General features: G+C 41.6%; 1 protein-coding gene across 1 annotated transcript; it reads left to right on the forward strand.

Moving 5' to 3' along the window:
• The first annotated feature begins 12326 nt into the window (after positions 1–12326).
• On the forward strand, positions 12327–22756 carry LOC139411158 (EDAR-associated death domain). Its single transcript, XM_071157064.1, has 6 exons — positions 12327–12621; positions 18503–18561; positions 18955–18997; positions 19106–19176; positions 20870–20918; positions 21137–22756. The coding sequence occupies exons 1-6, from the start codon at positions 12564–12566 to the stop codon at positions 21523–21525; spliced, it is 669 nt and encodes a 222-aa protein (XP_071013165.1). The 5' UTR covers positions 12327–12563; the 3' UTR covers positions 21526–22756.
• The last annotated feature ends 251 nt before the right edge of the window (positions 22757–23007 follow it).

Below are 23007 nucleotides of genomic sequence, written 5' to 3' on the forward strand. Positions count from 1 at the left end.
GGCTCGTCAGCGACACTAAAAAAGTACTTCCGGGTCACAGAATTTCGGAAATGTTCCAAATGAAATTTCCCCCATAATCGTAGGAAAGCATCATTAACCTATATGTATTCATGAAGTATGAAAAAATAATTGTCTAAACATGAACAATGATTAATATGTGTTCATATTTCAGTTGCATTTGTATTAAATCATGGTTTTAAAACATGTTCCAGGATCAAGGTGCCTGGGCACAAGATAGTCCAACTATAGTGGTACAGGGAAAAATGTTTTGTGCAGATGTAAAAGTGGCGTGTAGAGTCTTCAGTAGGGTCTGTATATTCTATATATATATATATATATACACTGCTCAAAAAAATAAAGGGAACACTTAACAACACAATGTAACAAGTCAATCACACTTCTGTGAAATCAAACTGTCCACTTAGGAAGCAACACTGATTGACAATGAATTTCACATGCTGTTGTGCAAATGGGAAAGACAACAGGTGGAAATTATAGGCAATTAGCAAGACACCCCCAATAAAGGAGTGGTTCTGCAGGTGATAACCACAGACCACTTCTCAGTTCCTATGCTTCCTGGCTGATGTTTTGGTCACTTTTGAATGCTGGCGGTGCTTTCACTCTAGTGGTAGCATGAGACGGAGTCTACAACCCACAAGTGGCTCAGGTAGTGCAGCTCATCCAGGATGGCACATCAATGTGAGCTGTGGCAAGAAGGTTTGCTGTGTCTGTCAGCGTAGTGTCCAGAGCATGGAGGCGCTACCAGGAGACAGGCCAGTACATCAGGAGACGTGGAGGAGGCCGTTGGAGGGCAACAACCCAGCAGCAGGACCGCTACCTCCGCCTTTGTGCAAGGAGGAGCAGGAGGAGCACTGCCAGAGCCCTGCAAAATGACCTCCAGCAGGCCACAAATGTGCATGTGTCTGCTCAAACGGTCAGCAACAGACTCCATGAGGGTGGTATGAGGGCCCGACGTCCACAGGTGGGGGTTGTGCTTACAGCCCAACACCGTGCAGGACGTTTGGCATTTGCCAGAGAATACCAAGATTGGCAAATTCGCCACTGGCGCCCTGTGCTCTTCACAGATGAAAGCAGGTTCACACTGAGCACATGTGACAGACGTGACAGACGTGAGAGAGTCTGGAGACGCCGTGGAGAACGTTCTGCTGCCTGCAACATCCTCCAGCATGACCGGTTTGGCGGTGGGTCAGTCATGGTGTGGGGTGGCATTTCTTTGGGGGGCCGCACAGCCCTCCATGTGCTCGCCAGAGGTAGCCTGACTGCCATTAGGCACCGAGATGAGATCCTCAGACCCCTTGTGAGACCATATGCTGGTGCGGTTGGCCCTGGGTTCCTCATAATGCAAGACAATGCTAGACCTCATGTGGCTGGAGTGTGTCAGCAGTTCCTGCAAGAGGAAGGCATTGATGCTATGGACTGGCCCGCCCGTTCCCCAGACCTGAATCCAATTGAGCACATCTGGGACATCATGTCTTGCTCCATCCACTAACGCCACGTTGCACCACAGACTGTCCAGGACTTGGCGGATGCTTTAGTCAGGTCTGGGAGGAGATCCCTCAGGAGACCATCCGCCACCTCATCAGGAGCATGCCCAGGCGTTGTAGGGAGGTCATACAGGCACGTGGAGGCCACACACACCACTGAGCCTCATTTTGACTTGTTTTAAGGACATTACATCAAAGTTGGATCAGCCTGTAGTGTGGTTTTCCACTTTAACTTTGAGTGTGACTCCAAATCCAGACCTCCATGGGTTGATAAATTTGATTTCCATTGATAATTTTTGTGTGATTTTGTTGTCAGCACTTTCAACTATGTAAAGAAAAAAGTATTTAATAAGAATATTTAATTCAGATCTAGGATGTGTTATTTTAGTGTTCCCTTTATTTTTTTGAGCAGTATGTGTGTGTGTGTGTGTGTGTGTGTATATATATATATATATATATATATATATTTCCCCAAAAATTGACCAAGCAAAACTTATTTTATGTTTTTTATTTATCTGTCATCTCTTTTTGTTTCATAATTAACCTTCAATTCGCTGTATCTCACTGGAGAAAGCATCCGACAAAGCGAAACAGCGCCCCTCTGTCTCTGTATGTGTAGCCAATCTATCTGATGTTGTCAGGTCAAAAAGAGTATGTATGATATTGTTGCCACCGTAGGGTTGTGTGCAAGGGAAGCCAGTAAGCATTTGACCTCCATTGATTAAAATAAATATTTATACACTAATAGCCATTCAGTATTGAGCTAAATTGAATGAACTCAACTGTGAATGGTACAAAAAAAGTGTAAAGGGAAGCCAGGTTGGATTTGGCTTCACACCAATCACTTTACACCAAAAGCCAAATGTCATTAACAGAAAAAAACTTGAATTGTTGCATGTTGTTGTGTTGTTGTCTTCCAGTGGCGAGCTATCTAGCGAAAATTGGCCCTATCCTAAATTATCCATTTATGGAGATAGGGATTTGGACTTGTGGTTTAACTTAATTCTCAGTACTGGCCAATGATTATAAAAGGTGATTCTGACCCAACCATAAAATTATACATTGTGCCTCGGGGCTGAGAGGATGGAAGTTCAATATGTAGCTAGTAAGCTAATGTTAACTAGCTGGCTAATCATTGCTCATGAAAGGAAGTTAGACTAGCGAGCAAGCCTAGGACAACAGAAACTAAAAGTGTGTACTGTATGACAGTCATAGATTGTTTCAGCAACATGAAAGAAAGGAGGATGGCATTGGTGTTTCTCTACATGTAGGGTGAGCCAACATGTTTTTCTACTTATGTACACACACACAAATCAGTACCAATAGACAGCCACATGGTATTTAGCTTACGTTTATTGGACTAAATTGTTTTGGGAATCTTTTAATTGTCACTATATTAGACATCTATTAGCATAGGTGATTTGATGATGTTGAAATGGTGCTGGAATAGTGGAAGCAGCTCCTGTTTTCTTTGCAACTTGTTGTAACTTTCCTGTGTTCGTTTAGTAGTCCGAAAATGACGAAAACATTAACTTGATTGACCATGCTGTCAGTCATGTTACATGCAATATGCCTTGCGGACTCCACTAGACAGATGTTGCGCTCCAGTTTTGTGATGAAACAAAGGTGTGGTTGAATTTATTCTGCCACTGTGTCTTCTTATTGTCTCGGCCTTAGGCCTATTTATCACAGTGGCAAGGCATATGAACTAACAGGTTATTGAGGAAATAATGCAAATATCACAATACAGGTTGTAATATGGCATTATTGTCCTGTCTTGGCTTCCCCAGGGATTTTACCCACACACTGCTACTGCTGTTCAAACTAATACAGATCTCTTGCACGGTGTATTAGAGTGTATTGCATTGGGGGCTACGGAGGGGGCAGAGTGAAATGCCAGCAATGGGCAGTGCAACACATTCCCCCTCCAAAATTAATCATATTTGGTTAGTAGAGACCCTACTGAGTATTTCCCACCCCAAAATACTCAGTAGAGTTTCTAGAAACCAAATATTATTCGTTTTTCAAGGGGGACTGTGTTGCACAGCTTGCTGCTGGCTTTTCACATTATGTACTATATAAAGCTGCAAAAATATATAGATTTTGTATCAAACGCCTAGCGTTTTTACCGCTGACTTTTATTTTGAAGGCTAAATTCAAAATCCGGAAGCCTTAATGTGGATATGATCCAGCTGGTGCTGCTGCCGTGACACTAATTATTTCCTGGGGTTCAAGCTCCTCATCTGATTGGGCGAACGTTTTACGTATTTGTGCGTAATGACGGATTCACATAAGTGGGCGTTAGGCTACACAACGCACCGAGCCCAGGGGTGTATTCACAAGAAACCAAACGGAACGAAACGGGGAGATGCATACTTGCATTTCTCCAATAGGAACTCTTATTTTCGTTGCAAAATGGAACCTTTAGCAACTGTTTTGATGAATGGTTACACCCCAGGAAAACTGAAGCCAAATGATTGTCTCTTTCAAAGTCACCTACCAGTTTTACGCAGTGAATCATGCCTCGTGAAGAATAATGCCAAATACTGGGCATATTTCATCTTTCCACAAGAACATCTGCTTGCCAAAACAACACTTTAAACAGTAAACAGGATAGGCTCCGAAATAATTTATGCGTAAATAACATAATATTGCGCATTGATTCAGGCCTAGACTATAGACTGAAATTAAGTCGTAATAAATGCATAGGCCTAAAAGCAGGTGTTGCATTGCATTTCGAAGGGAACCTGTGTTCGTACCCATACATGACGTACTCATACATGACAGCAGATGGCAGCACCTTTACATTTGAATCTGCAAAATACACTTTAGAAAGGAAGAATCTCTTGCGCAGTGCAAACGCAATGGTGCATTGCAAGTAAGCCATTAAATGATACCATGATGCAATGCAACCTTGTTACATTGTATCACTGCTTTAACAGTCAAGGCAGTGTCAAAGAAAGTATCTGTTTATTATTTCCCATATCACAATGTGTGTTTTTTTTTCACATAGCGGACACCACCAACATTTATTTCAACATTAGTTTCTACTGGAGTCTAGAGTATACAATGTATCAAGCCTATTGGATCGGCTGCTATATTTCATTCTGGGATGTTTCCTACTGTTCAATGTTCACATTTCAATACTGTAGCTAAAGCTACTGATATACATTGATTCTTGAAGAATATAACTTATAAATGCATCATGATGCATCAAGATTAGGCAAAATCTCCTCTGCACACCAAGTGGCATGGCTGCCTTTGGCTGAAGCATGATTACTGTTAGGCCATTTTCGACAACAGTGTTATGAGACCTACAGTACCAGTCAAAAGTTTGGACACACCTACTCACTCAAGGGTTTTTCTTTATTTTCCCTATTTTCTATATTGAAGAATAATAGTGAAGACATCAAACCCTTGAAATAACACATAAGGAATCATGTAGTAACCAAAAAAGTGTTAAACAAATCAAAATATATTTGAGATTTGAGATTCTTCAAAGTAGCCACGATTTGCCTTGATAACAGCTTTGCACACTCTTCAAATCAAATCAAAGTTTATTTGTCACGTGCGCCGAATACAACAGGTGTAAACCTTACCGTGAAATGCTTACTTACAGGTTCTAACCAATGGTATGAAATAAAAAGTGTGTGTGTGTGTGCGTATAGGTAAGTAAGTAAAGAAATAAAACAACAGTAAAAAGACATTTGAAAAAAGAGTAGCAAGGCTATATACAGACACCTGTTAGTCAGGCTTATTGAGGTAGTATGTACATGTAGGTATCGTTAAAGTGACTATGCATATATGATGAACAGAGAGTAGCAGAAGTGTAAAAAGAGGGGTTGGCGGGTGGTGGTAGGACACAATGCAGATAGACCGGTTAGCCAACGTGCGGGAGCACTGGTTGGTCGGGCCAATTTAGGTAGTATGTACATGAATGTATAGTTAAAGTGACTATGCATATATGATAAACAGAGAGTATCAGCAGCGTAAAAGAGGGGTTGGGGGGGGCACACAATGCAAATAGTCCGGGTAACCTTTTGGTTACCTGTTCAGGAGTCTTATGGGGGTAAAAACAGTTGAGAAGCCTTTTTGTCCTAGACTTGGCACTCCGGAACCGCTTGCCATGCGGTAGTAGAGAGAACAGTCTGACTGGGGTGGCTGGGGTCTTTGACAATTTTTAGGGCCTTCCTCTGACACCGCCTGGTGTAGAGGTCCTGGATGGTCCAGTGATGTACTGGGCCGTACGCACTACCCTCTGAAGTGCCATGCGGTCGGAGGCAGAGCAATTGCCACACCAGGCAGTGATGCAACCGGTCAGGATGCTCTCGATGTTGCAGCTGTAGAACCTTTTGAGGATCTCAGGACCCATGCCAAATCTTTTTAGTTTCCTGAGGGGAAATAGGCTTTGTCGTGCCCTCTTCATGACTATCTTGGTGTATTTGGACCAATCTTGTGGACACCAAGGAATTTGAAGCTCTCAACCTGCTCCATGACAGCCCCGTCGATGAGAATGGGGACGTACTCGGTGCTCCTTTTCCTGTAGTCCACAATCATCTCCTTAGTCTTGGTTACGTTGAGGGACAGGTTGTTATTCTGGCACCACCCGGCCAGGTGTCCTACCTCCTCCCTATATGCTGTCTCGTCGTTGTCGGTGTCGTCAGCAAACTTAATGATGGTGTTGGAGTCGTGCCTGGCCATGCAGTCTTGGGTGAACAGGGAGTTCAGGAGGGGGCTGAACACGCACCCCTGGGGAGCTCCAGTGTTGAGGATCAGTGTGGCAAATGTGTTGCTACCTACCCTCACCACCTGGGGGCAGCCTGTCAGGGAGTCCAGGATCCAGTCGCAGAGGGAGGTGTTTAGTCCCAGGATCCTTAGCTTGGTGATGAGCTTTGAGGGTACTATGGTGTTGAACGCTGAGCTGTAATCAATGAACAGCATTCTCACATAGGTGTTCCTTTTGTCCAGGTGGGAAAGGGCAGTGTGGAGTGCAATAGAGATTGCATCATCTGTGGATCTTGGGCGGTATGCAAATTGGAGTGGGTCTAGGGTTTCTGGGATAATGGTGTTTATGTGAGCCATTACCAGCCTTTCAAAGCACTTCATGGCTACGAACGGGAGTGCTACGGCTCTGTAGTCATTTAGGCAGGTTGCCTTTGTGTTCTTGGGCACAGGGACTATGGTGGTCTGCTTGAAGCATGTTGGTATTACAGACTCAATCAGGGACATGTTGAAAATGTCAGTGAAGACACCTGCCAGTTGGTCAGAACATGCCCGGAGCACACGTCCTGATAATCCGTCTGGCCCCGCAGCCTTGTGTATGTTTAACTGTTTAAAGGTCTTACTCAAGTCGGCTACAGAGAGCGTGATCACACAGTCGTCCAGAACAGCCGATGCTCTCATACATGCCTCTTGGGATTCTCTCAACAAGCCTCACCTGGAATGCTTTTCCAACAGTCTTGAAAGAGTTCCCACATATGCTGAGCACTTGTTGGCTGCTTTTCCTTCACTCTGCGGTCCAACTCATCCCAAACCATCTCAATTGGGATGAGGTTGGGTGATTGTGGAGGCCAGGTCATCCCTAGGTCATCTGATACAGTACTCCATCACTCTCCTTTTTGGTCAAATAGCCCTTACACAGCCTGGAGGTGTGTTGGATCATTGTCCTGTTGAAAAACAAATGATAGTCCTACTATGCGCAAACCAGATGGGATGGGGTATTGCTGAACTCTGAAGCATTTATTTGGGCTGCAATTTCTGAGGCTGTTAACTCTAATGAACGTATCCTCTGCAGCAGAGGTAACTCTAGGTGTTCCTTTCCTGTGGCGGTCCTCATTAGAGCCAGTTTCATTATAGCTCTTGATGGTTTTTGCGACTGCACTTGAAGAAACATTTTGACAGACCTTCATATCTTAAAGTAATGATGGACTGTTGTTTCTCTTTGGTTATTTGAGCTGTTCTTGCCATAATATGGAATTGGGCTTTTACCAAATAGGGCTATCTTCTGTATACCACCCCTACCTGTGCCCTGGACTCCACATGTTAATTGATTGCACCCAATTTATCTTCAGAGTTTGTACTGTTAGGTGACCTAAACTGGGATATGCTTAACACCCCGGCCATCCTACAATCTAAGCTAGATGCCCTCAATCTCACACAAATTATAAAGGAACCTACCAGGTACAACCCTAAATCTGTAAACACGGGCACCCTCCTAGATATCATCCTGACCAACCTGCCCTCTAAATACACCTCTGCTGTCTTTAACCAGGATCCCAGCGATCACTGCCTCATTGCCTGCGTCCATAATGGGTCCACTGTCAAACGACCACCCTTCTCTGTCAAACGCTCACTAAAACACTTCAGCGAGCAGGCCTTTCTAATCGACCTGGCCCGGGTATCCTGGAAGGATATTGACCTCATCCCGTCAGTAAAGGGTGCCTGGTTATTCTTTAAAAGTGCTTTCCTCACCATCTTAAATAAGCATGCCCCGTTCAAAAAATGTAGAACTAAGATCAGATTTGGTTCACTCCAGACTTGGCTGCCATTGACCAGCACAAAAACATCATGTGGCGTACTGAATTAGCATCAAATAGTCCCCGCGATATGCAACTTTCAGGTAAGTTAAGAACCAATATACACAGGCAGTTAGGAAAGCAAAGGCTAGCTTTTTCAAATAGTAATTTGCATCCTGTAGCACAAGTTACAAAAAGTTTTGCGACACTGTAATGTCCATGGACAATAAGAGCACCTCCTCCCAGCTGCCCACTGCACTGAGGCTAGGAAGCACTGTCACCACCGATAAATCCACGATAATCGAGAGTTTCAATAAGCATTTTTCTAAGGCTGACCATGCTTACCACCTGGCTACCCCTACCCCAGCCACCCCCCACCCCCTGCATCTCCTTCACCCAAATCCAGATAGCTAAATGATATGAAAGAGCTGCCATTTCTGGACCCCTACAAATCAGCTGGGCTAGACAATCTGGGCCCTCTCTTTCTAAAATTATCCGCCGCAATTGTTGCAACCCCTATTACTAGCCTGTTCAACCTCTCTGTTGTATTGTCTGGGATCCCTAAAGATTGGATAGCTGGCGCGGTCATACCCCTCTTCAAAGGGGGAGACACTCTAGACAAACTCAACATCCTTGGTTTCTCAAATGACTGCCTCGCCTGGTTCACCAACTACTTCTCAGAGTTCAGTGTGTCATATCGGAGAGCCTGTTGTCCGGACCTCTGGCAGTCTCTATGGGGGTGCCACAGGGTTCAATTCTCGGGCCGACTCTTTTCTCTGTATCTATCAATGACGTCGCTCTTGCTGCTGGTGATTCTCTGATCCACCTCTACGCAGACAACACTATTCTGTATACATGTGGCCCTTCTTTGGGCACTGTGTTAACTAACCTCCAGACAAGCTTTAATGCCATACAACACTCCTTCCGTGGCCTCCAACTGCTCTTAAAGGCTAGTAAAACTAAATGCATGCTCTTCAACCGATCGCTGCCCACACCTGCCTGCCCGACTAGCATCACTACTTTGGATGGTTCCAACTTAGAACCGTCCAGAGTTGTGATGCTAGTCGGGCAGGAGGGTGCGGGCAGCGAAGTTGAAGAGCATGCACTTTGTTTTACTTGCATTTAAAATCAGTTGGAGGCCTCGGAAGGAGTGTTCATAAGCTTACTGATCACTGCACCTGTACACAGCCCATCTGTAAATAGCCCACCCAACTACCACATCCCCATATTGTTATTTATTTTTGCTCTTTTGCACCCCAGTATCTCTACTTGCACATCATCATCTGCACATATATATATCCAGTGTTAATGCTAAATTGTAATTATTTTTCCACTATGGCCTATTTATTGCCTTACCTCCCTAATCTCACTACATTTGCACACACTGTATATAGATTTTTCTATTGTGTTATTGACTGTACATTTGTTTATCCCATGTGTAACTCTGTGTTGTTGTTTTTGTCGCACTGCTTTGCTGTATCTTGGCCAGGTCGCAGTTGTAAAGGTGAAATAAAATAAAAACATAAAAAATAAATACCTTGTTACAATACAACTGATTGGCTCAAACGCATAAGGAAAGAAATTCCACAAATGAACTTTTAACAAGGCACACTTGTTGATTGAAATGCGTTCCGGGTGACTACTTCATGAAGCTGGTTGAGCGAATGCCAAGAGTGTGCAAAGCTGTCATCAAGGCAAAGGGTGGCTACTTTGAAGAATCTCAAATATAAAATATATTTTGATTTGTTTAACACTTTTTTGGTTACTTCATGATTCCATATGTGTTATTTCATAGTTTTGATGTCATCATTATTATTCTACAATGTAGAAAATAGTCTAAATAAAGAAAAACCCAGGAATGAGTAGGTGTGTCCAAAATGTTGACTTGTACTGTATACAGTCGTCACCAAAAGTTTTGAGAATGTCACAAATATAAATTTTCACAAAGTCTGCTGCCTCAGTTTATATGATGGCAATTTGCAATTACTCCAGACTGTTATGAAGAGTGATCAGATGAATTGAAATTAATTGCAAAGTCCCTATTTTGCCATGAAAATGAACTGAATCCCCAAAAATCATTTCCACTGCATTTCAGCCCTGCCACAAAAGGACCAGCTGACATCATGTCAGTGATTATTTCGTTAACAAAGGTGTGAGTGTTGACGAGGACAAGGCTGGAGATCACTCTGCCATGCTGATTGAGTTCAAATAACAGACTGGAAGCTTCAAAAGGAGAGTGGTGCTTGGAATCATTGTTTTTCCTATGCCAACCATGGTTACCTGCAAGGAAACACGTGCAATCATCATTGCTTTGCACAAAAAGGGCTTCACAGGCGAGGATATTGCTGCCAGTAAGATTGCACCTAAATCAACCATTTATCGGATCATCAAGAACTTCAAGGAGAGCGGTTCAATTGTTGTGAAGAAGGCTTCAGGGCGCCCAAGAAAGTCCAGCAAGAGCCAGGACCGTCTCCTAAAGTTGATTCAGCTGCGGGATCGGGGCACCACCAGTGCAGAGCTTGCTCAGGAATGGCAGCAGGCAGGTGTGAGTGCATCTGCACGCACAGTGAGGTGAAGACTTTTGGAGGATGGCCTTGTGTCAAGAAGAACAGCAAAGAAGCCACTTCTCTCCAGGAAAAACATCAGGGACAGACTGATATTCTGCAACAGGTACAGGGATTGGACTGCTGAGGACTGGGGTAAAGTCCTTTTCTCTGATGTATCCCCTTTCTGATTGTTTGGGGCATCCGGAAAAAAGCTTGTCTGGAGAAGACAAGGTGAGCGCTACCATCAGTCCTGTGTCATGCCAACAGTAAAGCATCCTGAGACCATTCATGTGTGGGGTTGCTTCTCAGCCAAGGGAGTGGGCTCACTCACAATTTTGCTTAAGAACACAGCAATGAATAAAATATGGTACCAACACATCCTCCGAGAGCAACTTCTCCCAAACTTCCAGGAACAGTTTGGTGACGAACAATGCCTTTTCCAGCATGATGGAGCACCTTGCCATAAGGCAAAAGTAATAACTAAGTGTAACAGTACTCGTCTTGCGTTGTGTACAATGAGTCATCGACACGGAACTCCAACATGTAGCACCAGTCATGTAGCTTTATTCTGATAAGAACGACACGTCATGCAATGCACGTCTCACCATCCAACTCTGCACTCACACACGCTGGTTTGGTGCTTGTTCACTGGGCTAGTTACCAAAATAATACAATTACAATATACAATATAATATATTTAACAATGTACCTGATAAGAACGACACAAAATGGCACGTCATGCAATGCACGTCTCACCATCCAACTCTGCACTCACGCACTGTACAAAATATATGAACCCCCCCCACCAGACACAGTAAGTTGCTAGCCAATACTGGCGGGAATTCTCAACAACAAAATGCACAACAAATATTCTGCAAAAACCGCTGCATCTTATGTGTGATGTTCGAATAACATTTACAAACAATTTGATATAAATTGTACATTTAAATCATCACTTGAGAGTATAAAAATCACTTTGATGTACAGTGCTTTGCAACCAACAACTTACCGCTGGTTTGGTGCTTGTTCACTGGGACGATTCTAACTGGAACATCCCCCCTCGTAAGCAAGCTACGCAAACCAGCCAATAAGATGCCATGTTGAGTAGGTGAAGGCAAGACAAACTCAAACCAAAAACCCATTGGCTTAACAATAAAGTGGCAAGGGGAATCACCAATATAACCCTGTTACATAAGTGGCTCTGGGAACAAAACATCGATATTTTGGGTCCATGGCCAGGAAACTCCCCAGACCTTAATCCCATTGACAACTTGTGGTCAATCCTCAAGAGGCGGGTGGACAAACAAAAACCCACAAATTCTGACAAACTCCAAGCATTGATTATGCAAGAATGGGCTGCCATCAGTCAGGATTTGGCCCAGATGTTAATTGACAGCATGCAGGGGCGGATTGCAGAGGTCTTGAAAAAGAAGGGTCAACACTGCAAATATTGACTCTTTGCATCAACTTCATGTAATTGTCAATAAAAGCCTTTGACACTTATGAAATGCTTGTAATTGTACTTCAGTATTTCATAGTAACATCTGACAAAAATTCTAAAGACACTGAAGCAGCAAACTTTGTGAAAATTTATATTTGTGTCATTCTCAACTTTTGGCCACGACTGTATATAATTCCTTGGCTATATAGTATTCAATAGCATCGCCTCGGCTAAGGAAAGTTATTGGGTCATGTAGTAATGGCGGAACTTAAATGGTTAATCTCCAGACAGGTCTTTCGGCCTCCATGACATGTCTTCCATTGTGTACGGGAAGTTGCTCGACATGAGACACTTCTGATCAGAGAAGAGGCATATATGATTGAAGTCTGAACTTGTTCTACTATTGAGCAGCATCATCATCATTACATCATCTTTAACCTCCCACCCCCTCAGCTCAGTCTCGGGTACTCAGTCGCCGAAGTCGTATCGCCACTCCGCATCAATTTTGTTATCAGACGCTGTCATTTTACTATTAGGTGCAACGGACTTTTCTCTTATGTGTACGTCAATTTGTGTCAAGATGAATAGCTTGAAGGCGTTTAAGGAGCCATTCGGTAAGTCTGCACTTTTATTTAAAATGTTTAAATTATATAGATATGTCGTTTATGGTCCTCTTGTATGTTATCTATAGGCTTCTTACTGGTTGTGGATGAATGTCATCCTTAACGCATGTTTGAATCTACATCTTCCGACTGGGCGAAAACTGTTTGAATCAACGTTGTGTTCACGTCATTTCAACAACAAACAATTCAACGTGGAAAACTGATTTAATTAGTATATTTGTAAAGACATACACGTAGTTTTTCACCCAACACATTACTTTATTAGGCAAGTCAGTTAAGGACAAATTCATATTTACAATGACCGCCTAACGGGGAAATGTGGGTTAAAAATATACGTTGAATGACGTCTCTCCCCAGTGGGTTGTGTGCTTTTTGAACAACCTACTAATTTACAAACGGACAGTCTGACTGTAAATTTGGAATGTCCTTTTGATTTGTTTTTTAAATGTAGGCTATAAGAACTTTTTTCTGAATACATATTTCCACATCTTAGTTGTAAGAATGTATTGACATAACAGAGAACTTGCATTTTATTGGTTCCATTTCAATGTTCTCTTCACACAACTGGCATTTCCCCAAACATAAAAAAACCCTTCCTGTATCAATGACTGTAAGGGACTTGCACCTTATTCTCAGTCAGTGGTGGTTGGTGCAGTTTAAGATGAGGGAGGATGATACATTTTTTTATGAGCATGTCCTTATTTCTATTACAGCATATTGGCTGGCTGTCGTTCATATTCCATTCAAATCAAATCACATTTTATTCGTCACATACACGTATTTAGCAGATGTTATTGCAGGTGTAGCAAAATGCTTGTGTTCCTAGCCCCATCAGTGCAGTAGTATCTAACAATACACACAAATCTAAAAGTAAAATACTGGAGTTAAAAAAATATATAAATATTAGATTGAGCAATGTTGGAATGGCATTGACTAAAATATAGTAGAATAGAATACAGTATATGCATATGAGATGATTTAAAGCAGTATGTAAACATTATTTAAACATTTATTAAAGTGACAAGTGTTCCATTATTAAAGTGGCCAGTGATTCCAAGTCCATGTGTATAGGGCAGCAGCCTCTAAGGTGCAGGGTTGCGTAACCGGGTGGTAGCCGGCTGGTGATGGCTATTTAACAGTCTAATGGCCTTGAGATAGAAGCTGTTTTTCAGTCTCTCGGTCCCTGCTTTGATGCACCTGTACTGACCTCGCCTTCTGGATGTTAGCAGGGTAAACAGGCCGTGACTCGGGTGGTTGATTTCCTTGATGATCTTTTTGGCCTTAAGCTTTCCACCTTCTCCACTGCGGCCGTGTCGATATAGATAGGGGCATGCTCCCTCTGCTTTTTCCTGAAATCCACAATCAGCTCCTTTGTTTTGTTGACGTTGAGTGAGAGGTTATTTTCCTTACGCCACTCTCCCAGGGCCCTCATCTCCTCCCTGTTGGCTGTCTCATCGTTGTTGGTAATCTGTTGTGTTGTCTGCAAACTTGATGATTGAGTTGGAGGCGTGCATGGCCATGCAGTCATAGGTGAAGAAGGAGTACAGGAGGGGGCTGACCACGCACACTTGTGGGGCCCGTGTGTTGAGGATCAGCAAAGTGGAGGGGTTGTTTCCTACCTTCACCACCTGGGGGCGGCCCGTCAGGAAGTCCAGGTGCCAGTTGCACAGGGCGGGGTTCAGACCCAGGTTCCCGAGCTATCGTCACAGCATTCTTACATAGGTATTCCTCTTGTCCAGATGGGATAGGGCAGTGTGCATTGCGATGGCGATTGCATCGTCTGTGGATCTATTGGGGCGGTAAGCAAATTGAAATGGGTCTAAGGTGTCAGGTAAGGTAGAGGGCGAGAGAAGCGAGAGAAAGAGCTAGCCTCTCAAAGCACTTCATGATGACAGAAATGAGTGCTAAAGGGCAATAGTCATTTAGTGCAGTTACCTTTGCTTTCTTGGGTACGGGAACAATGGTGGACATCTTGAAGCTAATGTCCGGAAGCAAGACATGGGTGGTTTTCCCTTTGTAGTGTGTGATTGTCTATAGACCCTATCACCCAGCTCAATGTAAGATTGATAGGTTTAGGCTTCTACGTGACACTTTAAATTTCTCTGTAACTCACAAGGTTGCTACTACATAGCCTATGAATTAACGTTTACAACAGAGAATTTTCAGTAATCAAGGTGACAGACAGTGACACATTCAATACTGCCTTGCACACTCTTGCCTGCATCTAGCTGATCTATGGAGTAATCATTAGTCCAACAGTTGCAAATGTGAATTTCTATTGGACAAATTCAGGTATTTTTATCCAAGTTTCGTTCTGTTTAAGAAATATTTTTGAACAGATTCAGCGGAATGAATATGCCCCTAATAACAGTCAAACACAGTTCACTGCATTATTTAGCTAAGTGAAAGTAAGACAAAATACAACCAAATATAGCTACGTAGCTCTTTCTCTCGCTTCTCCTTAATTTTGGAAGAAATTAATTTGTTCAAAACTGTTCAACAATTGTCCTTCTCTCTCTGAGTCAACTACTCACCACATGTTATGCACTGCAGTGCTAGCTGTAGCTTATGCTTTCAGTACTTGATTCATTCTCTGATATTTTGATTGGGTGGACATGTCAGTTCATGTTGCAAGATCTCTGATAGGTTGGAGGACGTCCTTAGGAAGTTGTCATAATTACTGTGTAATTCTATGGAAGGGGGTGAGAACCATGAACCTCCTAGGTTTTGTATTGAAGTCAGTGTACCCAGAGGAGGACGAAAGCTAGCTGCTGTTGAGGCTACTCTAGACTTTCATTGCAAAACAGTGTTTTAATCAATTATTTGGTGACATGAATATATTTAGTATAGTTTTATCTAAAAAGGCTAACTTTTTTAATGTTTCACTATTTGAATTTTTATGAAATTCACTGAGGAAGATAGTCCTCCCCTTCCTAATCTGAGTATCCTCCACTGCTCTCAGTGGATGTATAAGATGTGTGGGAGTTGGAAAATGTAAAATTCTGTCAGTGATAAAAGTGAGTAGGGTAGGCCTAGGCTATGCCAAACTGTACTAACGTGATTAAACATAACAGTTTTATGCTATCTCAAATTTGAGACTTTGGACACCCTGATGAATCAAACCTAAATGGCTGTTTTTTTAAACGTCAATGTTGTAAAAAATATAACCCCACATTTTATATGTTTGGTTTTCACTGTGAATCTATAATGATTTTAAATGGTTAATCAATAATGTTTGCAAATATAAATGGTTGTTTTGGTGTGTGAAAATGTGAGCTGACCCCTTGAGCTCATGCAAATGAATTACATTTACTCTGTGATCTGTTTGAACAGATATTTGTTGGGTCTTGAAGATGCCTTTTCACTTGAATGAGCAGAACAATAATACCCCACTGCTGCACAATGCTCTGGTTCTTTCATAAAAATGTCTGCTTTTTTAATACTGAAACGTTGTCCTCATCAGCATATCTTGAAGAACAAGATCTCTATTATTTCTTACTATTGCGTTGTTAATTTTAGTATAGCAGCCAAGGCCTTTACAGTAGCCGAAGCCTTTACAGCAGCCGAAGGCTTTAGGTCAGCAAAGTACGCCTCATCTCACTCAACAAATCACATAACTTATTTTTCGTGCTGAGCATGGTGGAACTTGAGTTTTCCAGCACAGACACACACACACAACCCTCAATCATCCACCGTGCATAGACGAGGCAACGAGGCATTTGTCCATCTTTGTGTTAGAGATAGAAACTGCATGGATTGAGTTAGGTATTAGCACGTCAGCACGCCATTCATCTCAAGCCATTTGTGTGCCTTTGTCACTGCCGAGCAAATGCACCGTTACACAATCTGATTAAATGTTTAAAAACTTGACTTATCTTAGCAGCAAAGGCATGGGTGGTCAAAAAGGAGAAAATGTAGGTTCATCTCTGTGGAATCATGGCCTCGAGGGATCTAACGTTATTATGATGTGGCTTATATTTCATCTCTTGAACTTGTTCCTGAGCGAGTAGGTACATGTCTCTGCATTCCCTGTGCAGCAGAAACAATACTGAGATGAGCTGGGTTTCTGCTTATAGTTGATGAGTAGGGGATGTGGGGCTGATGTGTCTCAGCATTGCATGCACTAATAAGGAGCAAGGTAGAGTGAGTATGCATTACCAAAGGATCTGTACATAACTCTGTGCAACCGCAGGCCTAGAATGAGACTCTATTTCTATGTATGCAACAGCAATTACATGGTTATTACAGTGACACTGCATAAAACATCACTAACTCTTCTGCTGTTATTGATCTTACTGAGAGCTTGGCATATGGAGGGGTAACTGGCAGGTCCTCTCTTGTCTCACTGTCATCATAATCATGTAGGAAACAGTTGAGAAAACACTGCAATATGACAATATGCAGAAAATACTGCAAAATGTACTCTTTTCCCACGTGGCACAGATGTCAATTCAACATCTATTCCACGTTGATTCAATGTAATTTAATTCAACATTAATTGAACCAGTGTGTGCCAATTAAGTTGTTTGTAGCCTGCACAGAAATGATCACAGTTGCTGGACCGTGATCTATGACTAGAATATGTGAAAATAATTTTGTTCAATCAAAACTCGTGAGGGTGTTTTAGTAGTTATTTGACGTCTTGACAAAATGTCCCTTCTTGATGGTGATATGTTCAATCAATGACAGACTGACAGGCCCCTGGTGCGAGTGACCTTACAGCTCCATTATAATAACATTTGCTGTGGTAAAATTGGATACGGTGCATCAGTTTGTGTATATGTTTGCTCACGTCACCAATGTGTGAGAACCCTGAAAATGTTGTCTCTGGTACGAGGAAGTCCACCCACGTGTTTTCATTTGAGATCTTTGCCTGGCACAGTTTCAACTGTGTCACTAACTTAATGTAGCTATAGGAAATGGTCTTTAGTTCACTTGAATGTGTTTACAAACCCAATGTTCCCATCTAAGCCGAAGTGAGTGTCAGCTTCATGGAATGTAACCTAAGAAAGGCCAGAAAAGTCAGAGCAGATCTTTATTTGGAGCCCTCAGGTCTCATACAATAGCCTTACAATGATGCAGACTGATGGAAGCCTGAATGACCTTGTAGAGGTACAGGTAAGTGCCAAAATAATGTAAAGATGAGCAACTGAGGAATACAAAGTAAATTGAAAGCAGGTGCTTCCACACATGTGTTGTTCCTGAGTTAATTAAGCAATTAACATTCAATCATGCTTAGGGTTATGTATAAAAATACTGAGTAGGCCATTATTTTGGATACCATGACTATGCCCCCATCCACAGGGCACAAGTGGTCACTGGATGGTTTAATGAGCATGAAAACAACGTAAACCATGGCCGTCTCAGTCACCAGTTCTTAACCCAATTGAACACTGATGGGAGATTCTGGAGCGGCGCCTGATACAGCGTTTTCCACCACCATCAACAAAACACCAAATAATGGAATTTCTTGTGGAAGAATGGTGTTGCATCCCTCCAATAGAGTTCCAGACACTTGTAGAATCTATGCCAAGGTGCATTGAAGCTGTTCTGGCTCGTGGTGGCCCAACACCCTATTAAGACACTTTATGTTGGTGTTTCCTATATTTTGTCAGTTAGACTTAGCTGTATGTTTTAAAGCCAAAATTGAGGGCTTTGTACATCTGCAACTCATCCATGTGTGTCCATGTCCACTATGTCAGGACCCAGGACAATCAATCATTTCAGATTTAATGTATCCTCTTCATTCTGATATTTGCTTAGTTGAAAAACTGCATTCCATCATTTCCATCAGCCATCATTATATATAACATCTGCAATATGTTCCTTTCCATTGTTCTCTTCATGTAATATCCCTGTTTTGTCTTGACAGATAGAATCATCTCTGAACCAGTGGAGGACACAGATACTAGTAGCTTCATGGCAGAAATGGTATGGCCGTCTATCATCAGAAACAAACTAGTGTTAAGAAATGTACAGTCTGAATTTAATTGAATGTTTTCTAATTTCAAAAGAATAGAACAAAATGAGTGCTAACTCTTCAGTCTGAGTAGACTGAGAAAGGCCATGTTTTCAGAAAATAGCCATGTAAAGTAATTTAACCATAGTTGAGAACATTATGCTGGGATTTCTTACGCCCAGGGACTAATATAGAAGCAAGTTGCAACAAGCCACTTTTTGCTATCCAACACAGTATAATTTTTCTCCACAGTTTGTGTTTGAATTGCTATCTCTCTGTCTTCAAATATTTCTATCACTATAAAGATCAGAATCCATCAGTGTCATTTTGTAGCAAAGCTGAACATTTGTGTTTGTGTCTCTTAGTCCTTGAAGTCCAACTATCCAGTCCAAGTCACAGAACCTCAAGGTAGGTGCTCTAAACTCAATACATCTGTTCACACAACTGATGTGCCTTTCTAGGGCCTCTGATGAGAAAGTACAATATTCATCTATACCTTCGATCTGTCCTTTCCAGATACAGTGACACTGCAGCTGAGGTCCATGCCACCTGGCTACCTTACACCTCTCTCAGACAGAATAAGACAGGTGGGTGATGGGCTCACTTACACTGAGATAGTGTAGTTTCTTTGTGTTAGTTTCATATTAATGTGAAAATGTGGTGATGAGCCTTGACAGGATGCTCCTGTAAACTGTAGATTACTAAAGATAACTCCAACCGCTAAGCCAGCATCTGAAATGTCATGACCTGGTCTGTAATGTTTGAGCCTTTGTAACTGGAACTAGTGGTTGGTGTCAAAACCACAAGACCGTTTTAATGAGTGAGAATGATCGCTTGTTTCCGTATAGGAAAAGGTTTGTGAGTTGGTTTAAAAAGGTTGTGTTATTTTAATACTATCAATTAGAATACTGTAAGGCAGGTATTCCAAATAAAAATGTGATTCACATGTTTTATATTTATTTATTTATTTATTTATTTATTTATTTATTTATTCACATTTTCAAACCGTCCATGTATATTTTCCAACAGGGCTATACATTTGGGTGAGGTTTTTTTCTCGCCTGAGCAGCCTCGTTTCACTGCCAAACATTTAATTAAACCATCTAGTGTTCAACGAAATAACAACACAATGTCAAATACAGGTAGCCTAGTCAAATAATTAACATCCAATCACATTAACCGTTACTCTCTCGCGGGAATTACACTAATGGTCCGTATGTAGCCAAACGTAGCTGCTGCTCATGTTGGTATCTGTACTGATGGTGCAAAAGCCATGACAGGGAGACATAGTGGAGTGGTAACGCACGTGCAAGCAGTTGCTCCCGACGTCACATGGGTACACCGCAGCATCCACTCTTGCTGCCAAGGGAATGCCTGACAGCTTGAAAGACGTTTTGGACACTACAGTGAAAATGGTTAACTTTGTTAAAGCAAGGCCCCTGAACTCTTGTGTATTTTCTGCACTATGCAATGATATGGGCAGCGACCATGTAACGCTTTAACAACATACAGAAGTGCGCAGGTTATCAAGGGGCAAAGTATTGACACTTTTTTTTTTTTTTAATTGAGAGACAAGCTTAAAGTTTTCTTTACTGACCATTTTCTCACACGACTGGCCTATCTGGGTGATGTTTTTTCTCGCCTGTGATCTGAATCTAAGATTATAGGGACTCTCCGCAACTATTCAATGTGCGGGACAAAATTGTGGCTATGATTAAGAAGTTGGAACTCTTCTCTGTCTGCATTATCAAGGACAACACAGGTCTTTCCATCATTGTATGATTTTTTGTGTGCAAATGAACTCAAGCTTACGGACAATGTCAAATGTGACATAGCGAAGCACCTGAGTGAGCTATGTGAGAGTGGATTCTCGGCCCTCACTAGCATGTGTGTGTGGAAAATGATTTAAGACTGAGACTCTCTCCAATACAACCCAACATTGCAGAGTTATGTGTATCCTTTCAAGCACACCCTTCTCATTAACCTGTGGTGAGTTATTCACAATTGTTGATGAACAAATAAGGTTTCATATGTAAGATCGTTAAATAAAGAGCTAAATTATTGATTATTAGTTGTATGATGGCAAAAAAACAACATTTGAGAGTGCGCAGACCCTGGTGCTAGAGGGGGTATGCAGCTGGAGGTTGCATGTTTGAAGGGGTACAGGACTATAAAATGTTTGGGAACCACTGCTGTAAGATATTCTGAATCATATTGTAGTTAATTCCTCTCTATAATTAGAACTGAATGTAATGTTTTGTTTTATCCAACCTCATACAGCCAGTGGAAGATGGTGTAGAGTGCATCTGCACAGGCTCCATCTCACCAGGTAATTTTCATTTTATCATGATATATACTATACCCCTGAACAACATTTCCAAACACATGTTGTAGATAGATTATAGCAACACATCTTTCAAGACAGATGCATTACATTTGCATACAGTACATGTACCAAAATAGTAGACTAATCATTTTCATGTGCACTGTATATTTCCAAGGCTGTTGGTAATTCCATTCTCCCTTGCCCCAATCCCTACCCCTTAGACTTCCCCAAGGAGCTGCAGTTCTTGAACAACCAATGTGAGAAGTGCTGCTGCTCAGCTCCACCTCCAAAGATCAGTGACCTAATGGATGACAACGACTTGCTTGACTTACTGCGTCTTAAACTGGATCCAAATCATTGCACTGTCAAGAACTGGAAGAACTTTGCGAGCCGTTGGGGTATGAGCTATGATGAGCTGACTCTGCTGGAGCACCGGACCCAGGGCTCAATGTGCCACAGCCCCACACAAGAGTTCCTGCTGCGCAACAACCACAAGACCGTCACTGAGCTCACCGAACTTTGCCGGGTCTACCAGCGCATTGATGTGCTGCGGCTTCTGCAACGCTGGATGGAGAACGACTGGCCCTCACGCTGGCAAAATGCTCATTAATCACATAAGCCCTCATTAATCGCTATCCACTTTATTGAATTAGCAATGACAACAGGGACTTGGACCATTTGTTATCAGAAGCCTATTTATTTAACAACCAGTGGTTCCCGGATTTTAGATGATTTGGTGTGCAAAAGACAACTGGATCACATGTTATGACTCCTGTGGAGTTGAGGACTTGATGGGACTGATTGTCGTTTTGTACTTGTTACCAATACTGTAGTTCAGATTATCTCAACCGGCACATTCTTTTCTTTTTCAAAAGGTTCCTCATTCTCTGAATTGTTGTGTGTTCAAGTGTTGGTGTACCCACAAAAATAATGAGGCGGCTAGAGCATAAAAAGTAGAGCTGTGTTAACCAACAGCACGTAAAGAAGGTGAGGTGGGAAAAGGAGAACGAGATTAAAAAGGTGAATTGTTCATCAATTGTAATTTTTTTAGAACAGTGACCATGATAAGAATTAATGTAGTATATATCATATGGCAAAGATGACAGTGTTGCGTTTTGGTCTTTATAGTCTCATAAAAATAGGAATAATCTCCAAATAATGTATTGTTCGTATTCATAGTTAATGAGTTAATTATCTTGGGATAGTTTGATGAAGCTGAGATTGTGTTTTTCAATTTCACTACAGTTTGAATTCTAATTAGGAATTTGCCCTTACGCTTTATATTGAATGTGGTTCCAATTCCTCTCCCCAACCCCACTTGAAGCAAATAAAAGCTAGATGTTTTGCATATTCTTGCTAATCTTATTAACTTTCCCTCAATAACACTTAAAAAAAATATATAATATCCTCATATCATCATTTACTTTAATCATGTCAATTAAAATACTATTTAAGGGATACTGTGAGAATCTTGCATCAGTTGAACTCTTGGATACCATTTGTATGTCTCTGCGTGCAGTATGAAGGACATTCGCGGTAGTTTTGTGAACCAATGCTAACTAGTGTTAGCGCAATGACTGGAAATCTACAGGTACGGAAACATTGAAAATACAAGTGACGAAAAAAAGGTTTACTATAGGAAGTCTTCCATGAAAGTTTGAGCTTTCTGTGTGTGTGATGATTATATCAACTTGGTTCATGTTTATTTGTTTTAATTTCATTGATGAATATCCAATCAAACAGGAATTCAAACCTGCCATGTAATATAATACTGTTACATATTGCTGTAGTCAATTACAGTATAATTTATTGTCAATCATCAATAAATTGAGTCATATAGACATATTGTAGTTTATTGGAGAAGGAAATAACAAATTAATAGTAGAATTACATTTCACTGTTCAACAATTGTTTTAGCTTAAAATGTGAAGATGACAGCTTCCATAAAGATTGTCTCCTTTATGGGTGAAACATGTCTGAATTGTGAAAGATACAATACTGAGGCATTTGTAAAAAAATAATAATAAGTAAACTTCCAAGTGAACAGCATTTGGGAAACATTACCATAATTTAAATACGTTTGAGTACACAT

Source organism: Oncorhynchus clarkii, chromosome 1, assembly GCF_045791955.1.
Source record: "Oncorhynchus clarkii lewisi isolate Uvic-CL-2024 chromosome 1, UVic_Ocla_1.0, whole genome shotgun sequence".
Lineage (NCBI taxonomy): Eukaryota > Metazoa > Chordata > Actinopteri > Salmoniformes > Salmonidae > Oncorhynchus > Oncorhynchus clarkii.

Bases quoted from the DNA above. Each gene is read 5' to 3' on its own strand.
- LOC139411158 (XM_071157064.1), top strand. From the start codon at position 12,564: ATGTGTACGTCAATTTGTGTCAAGATGAATAGCTTGAAGGCGTTTAAG. The intron at 19,177-20,869 runs GTGGGTGATGGG...AACCTCATACAG, and splicing joins TCTCAGACAGAATAAGACAG to CCAGTGGAAGATGGTGTAGA. The intron at 20,919-21,136 runs GTAATTTTCATT...CCTACCCCTTAG, and splicing joins CACAGGCTCCATCTCACCAG to ACTTCCCCAAGGAGCTGCAG.